This window comes from Lepus europaeus, chromosome 14 (genome assembly GCF_033115175.1).
Source record: "Lepus europaeus isolate LE1 chromosome 14, mLepTim1.pri, whole genome shotgun sequence".
Lineage (NCBI taxonomy): Eukaryota > Metazoa > Chordata > Mammalia > Lagomorpha > Leporidae > Lepus > Lepus europaeus.
In genome coordinates, this window is record NC_084840.1 from 53,692,476 (window position 1) to 53,707,689 (window position 15,214).

Sequence of the window (15,214 nt, forward strand, 5' to 3'; positions counted from 1 at the left end):
TTATTTATTTATTTATTTGAAAGGCAGAGTTACAGAGAGAGAGAGGGAAAGACAGAGAGAGTGATATTCTATTCACTGGTTCACTCTCCAAACGGTCGCAACAACCAAGGCTGGGCCAGACCAAAGCCAGGAGCCAGGAACTTCATCTGGATCTCCCATGTGGGCAACAGGAGCCCAAGGAATTGCACCATGTTCTGCTGCTTTACTCAGGCCATTAGCAGGGAACTAAAAGGGAAGTGAATTAACTGGTACTTGAAGCAGTGCCTATATGGGATGCCAGCATGGCAGGAGGTAGCTTTACTGGCTACACCACAATGGCTCCTGACACCTAAAAATTTTAAAGGAGACAAAGAGTAAGAAGTTACAGGAAATGACCATTTCCAATCAAATTCACTCCAGTCTCAACTCCATTTTGGTTGCTAACTAAGAGATTAGGTGTATATGACCCAACAGGTCACAAAAAGAACTATCATATATTATATACAAATATGAACTCAAAATGGGTGGAAGACCTAAACACTATAGCCACAAGCATTAAGTTCTTAGAAGAAAACAAAAGAGAAAGTCTTCACAGCCCTGAATTTGGCAGTTTTATTGGATTAACACCAAGAGCAAAGACAACAAAGAAATAAATTGGACTTTATCAAAATTAAAAATGTTTTAAATCAAAGGATATCATAATCAAAAGTTTGAAAAGATAATCTACGGAACTGGAGAAAATATGAGAAAATTATGTATCTGATAAAGCATTAATAGCCAGGATATAGGAAGAATTCCAACAACTGAACAACAAAACAACTCACAAATTACAAAAAAAAATAGTAAATGACTTGAAGAGAACTTTCTCCAAAGAAGAAAAAGTTACATGAAAATATGCTCAACATCACTAGGAAAACATAAATCAAAACCACAAGCTATCATTTCACATCTACTATACTGGCTATAACTCAAAAAACTGAAATATGGATAAGTGTTGTTGGAGAGGTAGAGAAATGGGAACTCTATTCAATATTCTCAATGCTGGTGAGAATGTAAAATGGTATAATCTCTGTAGAAAAGCTTGACAGTTCCTCAGAAATTGAAACAGCAATGAGTTGAGAAGAGGCTCCAGTGAGAAAGCTAGTCTACATGGTCCCAATCTTCCATTACTCTCCATATCTACACATATCACTTTTCAAAACTAGTTTTTTTTTGGACTTTAATATCTGCCCTACTTCCATTTTATTGCCAGAAGGTCCAATTTAGTTCAACATTCAATTATTATCTAATATATGCAAGGCAGATACTTTTGTAGATGTGGCAAGGGATATTAGTGAAGTGAATATTGAACAGAAATGTTTTCATGTTTTAAAATTACATGTACTTTCATAATGCAATGCTCTGTTACAGAAAGCCTAAATAATGAAAAGGGGAATAATTTACTCAAAATACCTACTGGGGATCAAATTTCTTTGACTCAGAAAAAATAATTAAGAAAAATTCAGTATCAGATAAGTGACTTAAGTTAGGGTTGGGAAAACAGGAACAAAAAGTAAAAAGATTAATGGCTATCAGAAGGAAAAAGTAATAGAACAATCAGAAGAGAGAAAATACACAAAAACAAGAATTAAGAGACAAAAGAGAGGATACTAGAGGAATGGCTTCTTAATTGTGAGAAAAGTAGAAAAGGAAAATAAACAAGAAAAAAAGTTACAGCTATAGTAGCAGGACCTCAAGAAAAGTATATCATGAAAGGAGAGATCAATTGGGAATAATGCATTGATAAGGCAAGTTAAAGCAAGAAGGCAAGAGATGAGGATAGAATTCTGTTACATGGGGCCACTAGTGATCTCTATGAGCAGTTCTGGAGGCACAGGGGGAAGTGGCAGACAAAAGCCTAAGTATGGTAGGTTTGTACAGAAACAACGAGAGAAAACAGAACAAAGAAGTGGCCCAGTAGAAGGAACTCTCTTTTTCTTTTGACAGGCAGAGTGGATAGTGAGAGAGAGAGACAGAGAGAAAGGTCTTACTTTTTGCCGTTGGTTCACCCTCCAATGGCTGCTGCGGCCGGCACATCTTGCTGATCCAAAGCCAGGAGCCAGGTGCTTCTCCTGGTCTCCCTTGCGGGTGCAGGGCCCAAGGACTTGGGCCATCCTCCACTGCCTACCCAGGCCATAGCAGAGAGCTGGCCTGGAAGAGGGGCAACCAGGATAGAATCCGGTGCCCCAACTGGGACTAGAACCCAGTGTGCTAGCGCTGCAAGGCGGAGGATTAGCCTGTTAAGCCACGGCGCCAGCCTAGAAGGAACTCTCTAGAAAAGGTTTTATTTGCAATGAGAGAAATAACGATAAGTCTAATAGGTGGATGGGAAAGACTGTGAATAGAGCAAGGAAAAGGGCTCATGTTTTTGATTAGGCAAAAAGAAAAGGGAAAGGTGTGGCAATTAGAAGACTGGCTTTAGACAGCAGCATGATTACCTATGGCTAAAGGCAAGAATGTAGAATGTGCAAGCAGATACAGGTAAGTAGATACTTCCACACTAAAGATGCAGTTTAAGTCTGTAGAAATTTTCTTCTTGTTTTGTCTCTCAATAAGGAAAAAAGCAAGGTCACCAGCTGAAAATGGGGATGGGGAAGAGATGTTAGGGATATGAGGAGAAAAGAAAACTGTAAAGCAGTCTACACTACAAAAGCAGGAATATGAATGGAAGAAGGAGAATTAAAGACCTATGTGATGGGGCAGACAGGACTCAAAACAGCACTCCACTATGGGATGTAGTATCACAAGTGGCAGCATAACCTGTTGCACCATAATGCTGACTGCTACAGTTGACATTCTAAAGTGTCTTTTTAAAAAAAATTCCTCTTTTACTTCATGGTGTTCTTTAATGTAGTTAGTGATCCTAAATATAGAAAACACTGTTCTAACCAAATTACCAACTCTTTGATTATAGAAAGCCAAACTGAAAATGAAGGGAGAAAATTCATTCAGAATCAGTAACATCATAATAAAATCCTGATATATCTTAAATCCCAAGCCAAATGACCTAGATTGTTCACAATACAGTCAGTTGTTACTGAACAAGAGTAAATCCATCACACTGATAAGAGTATATATGAGATTGACTTCAATATGTAACCTTTCTTTCAAAAATCAGTCTTATATTTATGCTATGACTTAGAAACTTAACAGTGAAAAGGATCAGCTAGATAACAATACTAAAAACTTATGAAATAGTAACATCGCAGAGAGAAGTTAAAGCAAATAGCAGATAGCCTATGATTAAACATTAGTGAAGTATATAACTCATGTTTTTAAATGTATATTTTAAAAGACTAAGAGAGAAATACAATATTAATAATGATTTTATCTTTCTCCTTTGATATATTTTCTCATTTTTCTAAATTGAATGATTTTTAGTAGAGTTAAAAATTATTTATAAAAGCAATGATTTAGAATATCCAAGGGGCTGGCTTTATTGTATAGAGGTAAAACCGCTGCCTGCTACACCTGCATCCCATATGGGCAGTGATTCACTGCTCCACTTCCAATTCACATGTCTAATGGCCTGGGAAAAACAGTGGAAGACGACCCAAGGACTTGGGCCCCTACCACCCACATGGAAGATCTAGATGAAGCTCCTGGCTTCTCTCTCTCTAACTCTTTCAAATAAATAAATAAATCTCAAAAAAAAAAAAAAAATCCAAGTATTCTAGTGCTTGATGAATTAGCAAATTCTTCAGTGTTAGAAAATAGTTTATATATGTATATATATACATACACATACATATTTATGCACATATGATAATCAGAATCAGAAAAGCTCTGTAATAGTATTACATTATTTGTGATTTGGGATAAAGAATCCTGACATTCTCAGTAAATTTGGTGTAAGAATGTAAAATACATCTCTTTTTTTTCCTGCATCACAGTAATTAAAAAAAAAAATTCCAAAAATCAACAATTTTTCAACTGTGAAACAGGGATATAAATGAAAATTTTATTAAAGATTACATAGCACTTTAGAAAAAAGATAAATGCAAAACTTACTGCGAAAAACAGTACTTTTAAAAAACTAATATATAGTATTTTTCAAGAAAAATGTTTGCTAGAAAATGTTTCAGATGAAACAAAAACACACATAAATAGATTTACACAAAATTTCCTAAGTTGCTCATCATGAATTACTGCCATTGAAAACTATTTTCATGAACCTTCATGCATAAATCTTTTTCAATTTCACATCTGTTAAGTGTAAATTTAGAGATCAGGCAGAAGACTCTTACAACAATAGAAAAGACTTGTAGAAACAATGGGAATTTGTTGCAGTCCTTATTAGCTTCAGACATGAAACAGTGGCAAGAATCCTAATTCTTCCTTATTTACCACTAAGAAAGGTTTTTAGTTACTATTCCAGAAAGAAATACAAATACTGTTATATTAACTATAACAGAATTAAGTGCCTTATCTAGTGAAGTACAGTCATTTTCCCTATGATGCTGGAGTGTGGAGAGATTCACACTATAGATTTTTATCAATATGGTAAGTTTGCTTCTTCTGAAAGGGTACAGTATACAAACACTTAAGATGTCAGATGGTATCCTTATCAGTAACACAAGCATGTCTTGCTGAACTAGGTCTCACTTTCCTTTCTATATCATTAAAAGCTTGAATGTCTCTTAAAATCTTCCCTTACTTTCTAACTATCAGAGGGAGAGAGGGAGAGAGGGAGAGAGGGAGAGGGGGAGAGAGGGAGAGAGGGAGAGAGGGAGAGAGGGAGAGAGGGAGAGAGGGAGAGAGGGAGAGAGGGAGAGAGGGAGAGGGAGACCCTCTAACCACTGGTTCACTCCCCAGATGGCTGCAACAGCCAGGCTGAAGCCAGGAGCCAGCAGCTTTATCTAGGTCTCCTGCATGGGCGGCAGGGGTTTTGCTGCTTTCCCAGGCACATTAGAAGACAGCTGACTGGAAGTGGAACAGCCAGAACATGAGCCAGCGCCCTTATAGGATGTTGGTGTCACAGGCAGTGGCTTTACCTGCTAGGCCACAAAGTCAGCCCCTGAGCAAAATATTCTTATAGCAGTTAACAGCTGTTAACAGCTGAGATCTTAAGTATCTTCTTTTGAACAGAACCATTAACAGCCAGTCCATCGGTTAAGGAAAATCGCATACCACAAGGCAGTATAAGAATCAACAGTTTAAAGGATAAATTATACACAGTGTTAAATTGGTTATATAGAAAACCTTGATTCAGGATAACTATGATATTCAAGCACTGATGATAGGTTTTCTTAAAATCCAGACCTTTGTTAATCTTGTTAGTTAGAAATAACACAGAATGAGTCTCAAACAAAACTCCAGGATATTCGTTTTAATTAAAGTTACTGTTTTCTTCCGAGTATCAGAAATGTATCCAAGTGGTACTTTTCTTTTTCTTTTTTAATTATTTTGTTTTATTTATTTATTTTTTTAAAGATTTATTTATTTATTTGAAAGTCAGAGTTACACAGAGAGAGGAGAGGCAGAGAGAGAGAGAGAGAGAGAGAGAGAGAGAGAGAGAGAGGTCTTCCATCCGATGGTTCACTCCCCAGATGGCCGCAATGGCCAGAGCTGAGCTGAGCTGATCCAAAGCCAGGAGCCAGGAGCTTCTTCCAGGTCTCCCACGTGGGCGCAGGGACCTAAGGACTTGGGCCATCTTCTACTGCTTTCCCAGGCCATAGCAGAGAGCTGGATTGGAAGTGGAGCAGCTGGTTTCGAACCGGCACCCATATGGGATGCCGGCGCTTCAGGCCAGGGCATTAACCCACGACGCCACAGCGCAGGCCCCCCAAATGGTACTTTTCTCCAAATAAAGCAATCACATTAGGCCAGGCTTCTAGGTCTTCCTATGTTGTAACAGGACAAGAGGTGTACTTCCAAAAAACACAGAATCTGAGATGATGTTTTCTTAGTAGTTTCTCAAACCAGAGAATACAAATTAAATATAAAGCATGAGAACTGTATTCCTCCTTAAAGATACTACATATACCAAGTACCACTACTTACAACTTCTATGGTTAATTTTTCCAGAGCTTTACCATAGACTAGATTTCAAATACAGTATGATACATCCCAAATCAATTAATTTGTTCTTAGGGGCTGGCATTGTGACATGGCAGGTAAAAGCTGCCACCTGTGATGCTGGTATCCTATACGGGCACTGGTTCGTGTCTTGGCTGCTCCATATTTTTTAGGATTTATTTATTTATCTATTTGAAAGTCAAAGGGACACAGAGAGGAGAAGAGAAAGAGAGAAAGGAGGAGGAGGAGAATCTTTCATCCACTGATTCATTCCCTAAATGGCTGCAATGGCCATGCCATAGGCAGGAACCAGGAGCCTCATCTAAGTCTCCCAAGTGGGTGCAGGAGCCCAAGCACTTAGACCATCTTCCACTGCTTTCCCAGTCACACTAGCAGGAAGCTGGATCAGAAGTGGAACAGCTGTGACTTGAACCAGCACCCATATGAGATGCCAATGCTGCAGACATCAGCTTAACCAGTTGCACCACAGCATTGGCCCCTGGCTGTTTCACTTCTGATCCAGCTCCCTACTAATTCTCTGTGAAAAGCAGTAGATAGCCAAAGTGTCTGGGTCCCTGCGACCCACATAGGAGACTGGGTTGAAGCTCCTGGCTCCTGACTGGCCCAGCACTGGCCATTATAGCCATCTGAGGAGTAAACCAGTGGATGGAAGCTATTCTCTTTCTCTCTCCCCAATCCTAGTCTCTGTAACTCTGACTTTGAAAATAAATAAATTAAAAAAAATGACTAAGTGATCAGATCTCAAGAGTGACTTGCTGGGGAGGGTGATGTGACCACAGGATAAGAGTCCTGCTTTCCCTTCTGATCAGCTGCCTTCCAATGGACATCCTGGGAGGCAGATGATTGGCTCAATGACGTGGGTCCCTGCCACCCACTTAGGAGACCCAGAGGGAGTTCCTGGACCCTGTCTGTGGCCTGGACCAGTTCTTGTTCTCGTGGGTATTTGGGGAATGAATGGAAGAGGATGGAAGACAATTCTCTCTCTGCATCTCATTACATAAAAACAAATAAATAAATTAAAAAACTGACTTGCCAATTTTGGATAAAATTAAAGTCCAAAAATTTTTTTGACAAACCAAAGAAAACACTTAAGAAAAAGTTTAAGAATTTACCATAGCCTAAAAACTGAATCTCAATCTTGCCTCAGATCCCTAGGTCAACAGCAGTCACAAAGCATGTTCCATTTTGGACAGGCAAATTTGCTTACATTTTCAACATTGTTTAGAAAACACAAATTTCTAAGAGCTCTGAACAAGACTGTAAAATACAGTAGCTGTTAATGAGAAGATAACGCCTTCTCAAAGTAGTGGAAGTTTCTTAAGAAATCCCAACTTTTAAATCCTCGTCTACATTGAAGAAAAGAAATGACTTAAGAATACAAAGAGGTTACTGTGGCAATGTAGTTTAAACTAGGAGAGGGAGGGGCCAGCTGATAACTGGTTATATATGTCAAGAAGCTCAAATTTTATTTACCTTTTTAAATAATTTTGCTATCATTTCATCAATTCTGTTTTTCTATGAATCTACATATATTACATAAAAATAAACTATGTAGACTTCAGTTTTCTAGACACAAAGTATATCTTCAAGTATTGAAAATATTAAGTAGAAGTCACTAAGTGAGGTATTTACATGCTAAAAGCTACATATTTTTATATGGCACTATGATCTCAATGAGAATATTAACAAATCCATAATCTGTTATGTAAATTTTAAAATAGAAAAGTATTTTAGAAGTGTTTTTAGGTAATAATCACTAGCTAAAACTCAAGTTACCTCACATTCCATCCGCAGTAATGCACCAAGTAAAGGACCTCTCCACCTTCGACATCAGAATCTTTAATACTAGCTTCATACATTTTTTGATTTTTCCCTCGTCCATACCGCACTTGGACTTTCATGCCTGGTGGATAGCATTCGAACTCCTCTTCCTCATTGTTGACATCATCATCTTCATCCTCTTCTTCCTCCTCCTCCTCCTCCTCCTCCTCCTCTTCTACTTCTTCATCATCTTCATCTTCCTCTTTGTTCGTTTCATCTCTTGAAAGGTTTAAAAAATCGCAGAGTTAATAAAAAACACTTCATAAGTTTTTCAGTTCCAAACCACATATACTGATAAAAATGGTGGCTGTGATTGTTCCAGGAACAGCAGATTCCATGTGTAAGAAATTCTCTGAGTTTCAATTTAATAAAAAAAACTAAAACTGTGAGATGACCTGGGTTATAGAAAGATACATTTAGAGAAAATGAAGATTAGAAATACATGCATTAAAAGAAAATTTCCAATAGTCAGAAGAATCGATGTTGTGTTGAATAGCAAGAAACTAGTTTGGTCGACTGTAACAATTTTCTGTTTTATTTTTAAAAGTGTTTTACATCTCTGTTGACAAAAAATTCATTATACTTCATTACACTTTCTAACTAAAATTATTTTTCTTTCAAATAATTCTAGCTGGGTTGGTATTGTGGGTAGTGGGTAAAACCACAACCATTATGCTGGCATCCCATATAGGCACCGGTTCATGTCCCAGCTGTTCTACTTCCAATCCAGCTCCCTACTAATGTGCCTGAAAAAGCAGCAGAAGAGGGCCAGAGTACTTGGGGCACTGCACCCATGTGGGAGAACTGGAGAAAGCTCCTGGCTCTTATCTGGCCTCGGTTATTGCAGCCATTTGGGTAGTAAACCATTGAATAGAATTTCTACCCACTCCTTCCCTCTCTCTAAAACTCTTTAAAATAAATAATCTTTAAAAAGTAAAACAAAATAAATAATAATTTTAGCTTCAGGATGTTTGAAATAAAAATTTTTACTAACAGATGTGTACTCTTAATAGCTCTAAAACATACTCCAAATAAATTTTCAAATGTTACATTAAATAAAATATTGTTTTAATTTGCAAAAGAATATTCTGTTAATGGTACATAAACAGCACATAAAGTTTGTTTTTTCCTATCCTGCTAAACTTCACCACAATTTTTGTTTTCTTTTTTACACATTTACTGCATGGTTTTTCCCAAAAATTCCAAACCTTAATGTACTAAATGAGTATATGAGATGCCAATTCCAAATATATGAAACTGAAAAGCCAAAGTATCCTAGAAGGAACATTTTAATTATTTTGATCTTCTCAACATCATGTGTTTTTGTTTTCTAATATTGAACCTTTTTTTTTTTTTTTTGGACAGGCAGAGTGGATAGTGAGAGAGACAGAGAGAAAAGTCTTCCTTTTTGCCATTGGTTCACCCTCCAATGGCCGCTGCGGCCGGCGTTTCGTGCTGATCCGAAGCCAGGAGCCAGGTGCTTCTCCTGGTCTCCCGTGGGGTGCAGGGCCCAAGCACTTGGGCCATCCTCCCCTGCCTTCCCGGGCCACAGCAGAGAGCTGGCCTGGAAGAGGGGCAACCGGGATAGAATCCGGTGCCCCGACTGGGACTAGAACCTGGTGTGCCGGCGCCGCAAGGCGGAGGATTAGCCTGTTAAGCCACGGCGCCGGCCACATTTGTATTATTTTTATACTAGGTACAAATCTATATTAAACAAGTTGGAGAAAATCTCCTATTATAAATCTTTCTAATCACTTGATTTATAAAAATTTGCAAATCCCAATATGGAATCCAAGACCACACAGTCAGTTTTCCTTTGCTCTACAGTAGGTCTGTATTTATTATAACAGTTTTCTCTCAAAAAAACCTATCATGTTACAGCTGACATGTGAATAAACAACATAAAACAGAACCACAAACTAATTAATAAGCTATACAATTAATGGATATACTATTTCTATAAAAAGCCTTCCTCCACTGATAATCTATTTTACACTCCTACATGCAATCTGTTGTAGTGATAACATACTTTAGCATTCCTAATACAGGCAACAAAAATAGTGATATAAGAAGCACTATAACACTTTTAATTCTTTTGTCCCAAGACCTAGTCATAGTCAAATGAAAAAGTATTTAAACCTGGGGCAAATGTTTGCCTTAAGAGTTAAGTCACTGGTTAGAACACCCTTATCAGAGTGCCTACATTCAAGTCCCAGTTCCATTCCTGATGTGCAACGCAGGAGGCAGCAGGTGATTGCTCAAGTGGTTGGGGGACCTGGATAGAGTTCCCAGCCTCTGACTGTGGCCTGATCCAGCCCCACCACTGGGGGCTTTTGGAGAGTGAAACAGCATATGGAGGCATGCTTTCTCTCCCTATAGCCCAAATCCCCACACTCAGGCTTCTCAAATAATCCTTAAAAACACCCAAATTAAATCAGCTATAATGTGAGACAATATCATAATAAATTACTAGAAATGCACTAATAATCTTAAATAGATATTAAAGAAAAACTTTTAACAAATACTAATTTTTTAAGTCTTAAGATTACATTATAATATACAGAATATATCTGCTACATGGCAATAAAACAAGTGAAATCATACTTTAAAAGTTGTAGCCAACAAATTTCCATTCAATCTAGCATAAAAACCTAATACTTTGTGTTTATAAAACAAAGCAATCAAAAATAAAAATTTTGTATGAATTGTCAACCTCAGACACAAACCAAATGAAATTCACTTAAATAATACACTGAAGTATAAAGAAAAGAAAAAAAAATAATTACTAGCAATAAGCCAAGAAAAACTACCCTATATTTCTCCTCTTTCTAAAAAGTCAACAGCAATAGGTAATGTGCTAAAAGAGATGGAACATAGAATGCCAAGAAAGATATCCTCTGAAAGAATAAAATGCAACCAACATACAGATTAAAAACTAAATTGATACATATATTTCATACCTGCACATATATACATACATAAACACATATATGTATTTAAGTTAGCTGTCTTTTAGAGAACATTTTGGGAAACCAAATATATCAGGAAAGGATTTTTTATCTAAATTTACAAAGAAATACCAAATCTTCCCAGTTTGATGTTATGGTCCTTACCATGAAACAAAAATTTTAAAACACGTACAGTTTACTAAGAACCCATTATGGGTCCAACACTGAATCAGGCATTTTATGTATTAACTTCTTTTAATTTCCCATACCTGAACTATGGAGAAAGCACAATGAAAATTCTTAGTAGCAGACAATTACTTAGAGAAAGTTTATATACTAGAAAAAAACCTACATATTAATTCCTTGTAATTATAAAATTCCTTATTACATTTACAAGTCAATTACAGTGCTACCTCTTTATCTGCAGTTTTGTTTCCTTCAATTCTAATTTCCCACAGTCAATGGTGCTCCACAAATATTAAGTGGTAAATTCCAGAAATAAACAATTCACAAGTTTTAATTTGTGAACCATTCTGAGAACTTGATGAAATCTCTTGCTATTCCACTCCAACCCACCCTGGATGTGAATCATCTCTTTGTCCAGTGTATTCAAGCTGTATATACTACTGGCCCATTAGTCAATTGGTAGGTAGCCCTCTTGGTTATCAGATTAGCAACAACACAGTCACCTTAGTTTGTGTAAGGACATTCTATGATGTTCACACAATAATGAAATAGCCTAATAGCACATTTCTCAGAAAAGATCCTACTGTTATGCGACTCATCAGCATATATATGGAGATTGTTAGTAGTTTTAGGAATCTAACAATGTTCTCAACATATAATGCTGTTCAAGAACATCTACAAATCAGGGAAGTTACCTTGTTTAATAATGGAGATATATTCTTAGAAATGTGTTATTTGGCAATTTTGCTGTTTTATGAACATGACAGAATGCTCTTATGCAAGCCTAGATGGTATTGTGTACTACACACTTAGGCTATACTGTAATCATATGGGACCACTGTCATATGTAGTCCATCCCTAATCAAAACATTGCTATGTGATGTATGACTGTATTTACAAATATCTACAATACATAAAAAGTTATGTATGTGAAGTTAAAGGATCTATAAAAACCTAAAAGAATAATTTAAGCCAAAGTTCCAACCTGAACAATTACGGCAATTATTAGTAACAAAATATATAGAGTCCTCACAGTGCCCTGCAAAGAGCAGATACTTGAGAAACATCAGCAGATCTAAGTATCAGATTTTTAGGCAAAAAGCTAAACCCTTACTAACTTTATTACCAGTTGAAATAGTTTCCAGTAGGAGGAAGGAATACTGCAAATACATATTTACACACAAATAAATACAACAAAGTATAATAAATACTTTTACTATATTCATCTAAGCCCAGTAGCTTTTTCTTTCGTATTTTTCTGCAGGCTGCCAATAAAATCTCAAAAGAACTCACAACCATCAAGGGATTTTAGGAAAAAACTGAATCTTTACATAGTTTCCTAATTGTTGAGATAGTCTCCAATAGTAGGCAAGTGTACTTTAAGTATATATTTATACACAAAGAGATATAATAAAATATAATAAAAAGTTGTTATTTTCATCTAAGCCCAGATTCTTTTATCTTCCCTGTTTGCATGTTATGGCCAAATCTCAGAAAACTACTAAAATGATTAAAAAAAATTGGTCATTCTTATTTAAATGAGCATTTAACAAGAGATTTTTATGTTTTTTAAACCTCAGAAATAAGATTAAACTCCAAACGTTACCTATGAAATCCAAGGGTCCACTGGAAATGTATCAATTACATTGCTAAATAATTCATCATTCCAAAGTGACCAAAACAAATAATGTTACTATCACATAAACGTAAATAAGCAATCTTGGCATTTAAGAAACCAATTAGTATTTTTCCATATTACATTTTGCTTAATAAATAAACACAACTCTTAGAATGTATAACCAACATACCATCTACAAAACTTTAGAAAAGGACATCTTTCCAAATCCATATTATCTGGTCACTGAGCAAAACTTAATTCAATAAAAAGTACTTTTATTGAGCTAAAAATTGTATGAATTTCAATGATGAGAGCAAGAATGGATCAAAAACATGATCTTTCTCTAAAAATTTATATCGGTAGGGTCTCTGAAGGAGGCATTTATTTAAAAAATGCACAGCACTATGTATTTTGTCATCAGATTTAGATTCATACATACATACATATAAAGAACAAGATATAAAAAAATCAGCTAATCAAAATGCAATGTAACCAAAAACAAATTTCTTACCCAGATTTTGCTTTTTCTTCTTCAGCTTCTACCTTTATGCTGAGGGATTCAGCTACCCTAGTTGTATCATCATTATCTTCCAAATTTTCATTTTCTTCTGATTTTTTTATGTTAACTTCTTTTTCCTGATCAGACTGTGTAGGTATAGATTCTAATAAATTCTTTTTACTTCCCTAGAAAAAGATCAAAGGAGTTAAAGCAACCAAGTAAAAATGTTTAACCTAAATCCATGATCTTGATTGTTTACCAAGAGGAGGTATCAACAAATACTAATATTGAATTGACAGTTTTACTTTTAAGAAACTTATGCCATTCATAAAACATAAGACAAAAATATCTAACAGCCATTTTAAGAGGATACTATAATCAAAATTATACAAATGTAGCCCTTAATGAAGAAAATATACAAATAAAAACTGTAACATCATACAATGAATTAAATTGAGGAAATTTATAGAGGATGCAGCAGGTATATTAAAGAAGGCAAAGGACAAGTAACAATAACTGATTTACCAGAGAGGGTTTAATATTTTCCTTTCTTTCAATTTCCTCCTCATTTGGCTTTTCTTCTTTTGATATTATATTCCTCTCCTCTTCAACCTTTATTTCTTTGACCTCAGTTTCATTTTCTTCCTTAATTTTTATTTCTTTTACATTTTCACACTCCTTACATGGCTTGTTCATAACTTTCTCTGGCAATGCCATCTGAAATTCAATATTTGCTGATCTACAATACTCCTCAAAACCATATAAGTATCTGGAAACATAAAGAAAAATTATATTTGGTGGAAATATTTTAATCTAAAAGGTATATTCATTTGTTTTAAGATTTCAAATAGCTAGTCATATTAGCATTCTATTACAAATAGAAAATTTTGGCCGGCGCCATGGCTCACTTGGCTAATCCTCGGCCTGCGGTGCCGGCACCCCGGGTTCTAGTCCCACCTGGGGCGCCAGATTCTGTCCCGGTTGCCCCTCTTCCAGTCCAGCCCTCTGCTATGGCCCGGGAAGGCAGTGGATCCAGGATGGCCCAAGTCCTTGGACCCTGCACCAGCATAGGAGACCAGGAGGAAGCACCTGGCTCCTGGCTTCGGATCAGCGCAGCACTGGCTGTAGTGGCCATTTGGGGGGTGAACCAACGGAAGGAAGACCTTTGTCTCTGTCTCTCTCTCACTGTCTAACTCTGCCTGTCAAAAAATTAATTAGTAAATTAATTAAAAAACATGGAAAAATTTTTCCAAAAAATTCATTAAAAGAATTTGTGCAGCGTGAAGATAGCAATAATATTAAATATAAAAACAGTAAAAATAGCAGCTATTCAAAGTATTAGTAATACACGTAGGGTCTATTTGTTTTCTTTTTCTTTTTTATATAGAATCTATTTGTCGGGGGCCGGCGCCGTGGCTTAACAGGATAATCCTCCGCCTTGTGGCGCCGGCACACCGGGTTCTAGTCCCGGTCGGGGCACCGGATTCTATCCCGGTTGCCCCTCTTCCAGGCCAGCTCTCTGCTATGGCCTGGGAAGGCAGTGGAGGATGGCCCAAGTGCTTGGGCCCTGCACCCGCATGGGAGACCAGGAGGAAGCACCTGGCTCCTGGCTTCGGATCAGCGCAGCGCACCGGCCATAGCGGCCATTTGAGGGGCAAACCAACGGAAGGAAGACCTTTCTCTCTGTCTCTCTCTCTCTCACTTCTAACTCTGCCTGTCAAAAAAAAAAAAAAAAATCTATTTCTCAAGGATTTTCATGTGTGAGGCATTGGGTCCTTTAGCACATCTTCTTTAATCATTAGAATAATCCCCTAAGTCAAGTAGCATTATTCAATTTTACAAATGAGGAAACTGGGGCTTAGGAGAACAAATAAGTGATCCAAGGGCATAAATAGCTAAGAATGGGCAGAATCAGATTCATACCCAGATTTCGTTGAATCTGGAACATTAGCTCTTTTTTAAAATTTTATTTGTTATACAAGTTTCATATATTTCATATATACAGATTTAGAAACATAGCGATGGTTCCCACTCTACCTTCCTTCCCACCCATGCTCCAAACCTTCTTCCTCCTCGCTCTCCCAT

General features: G+C 36.7%; 1 protein-coding gene across 6 annotated transcripts in view; it reads right to left on the minus strand.

Annotated features, from left to right (window-relative positions):
• The window catches only part of ARID4B (AT-rich interaction domain 4B), a 148,963-nt gene that overhangs the window by 33,177 nt on the left and 100,572 nt on the right, over window positions 1-15,214 (minus strand). For 4 of the 6 annotated variants that reach the window (XR_009867931.1, XM_062210638.1, XM_062210637.1 and 1 more), the window contains exons 15-17: window positions 13,655-13,898; window positions 13,142-13,314; window positions 7,834-8,097 (exon numbers count right to left, since the gene is read on the minus strand). Coding sequence is in view for 5 of the 6 variants with exons in the window: in XM_062210638.1 (XP_062066622.1) it covers window positions 7,834-8,097; window positions 13,142-13,314; window positions 13,655-13,898 (681 nt within the window). In the remaining variant the exon portion in view is untranslated. The remainder of the gene's footprint in view (window positions 1-7,833; window positions 8,098-13,141; window positions 13,315-13,654; window positions 13,899-15,214) is intronic. The other 2 variants (XM_062210639.1, XM_062210640.1) reach the window with 2 other exon arrangements.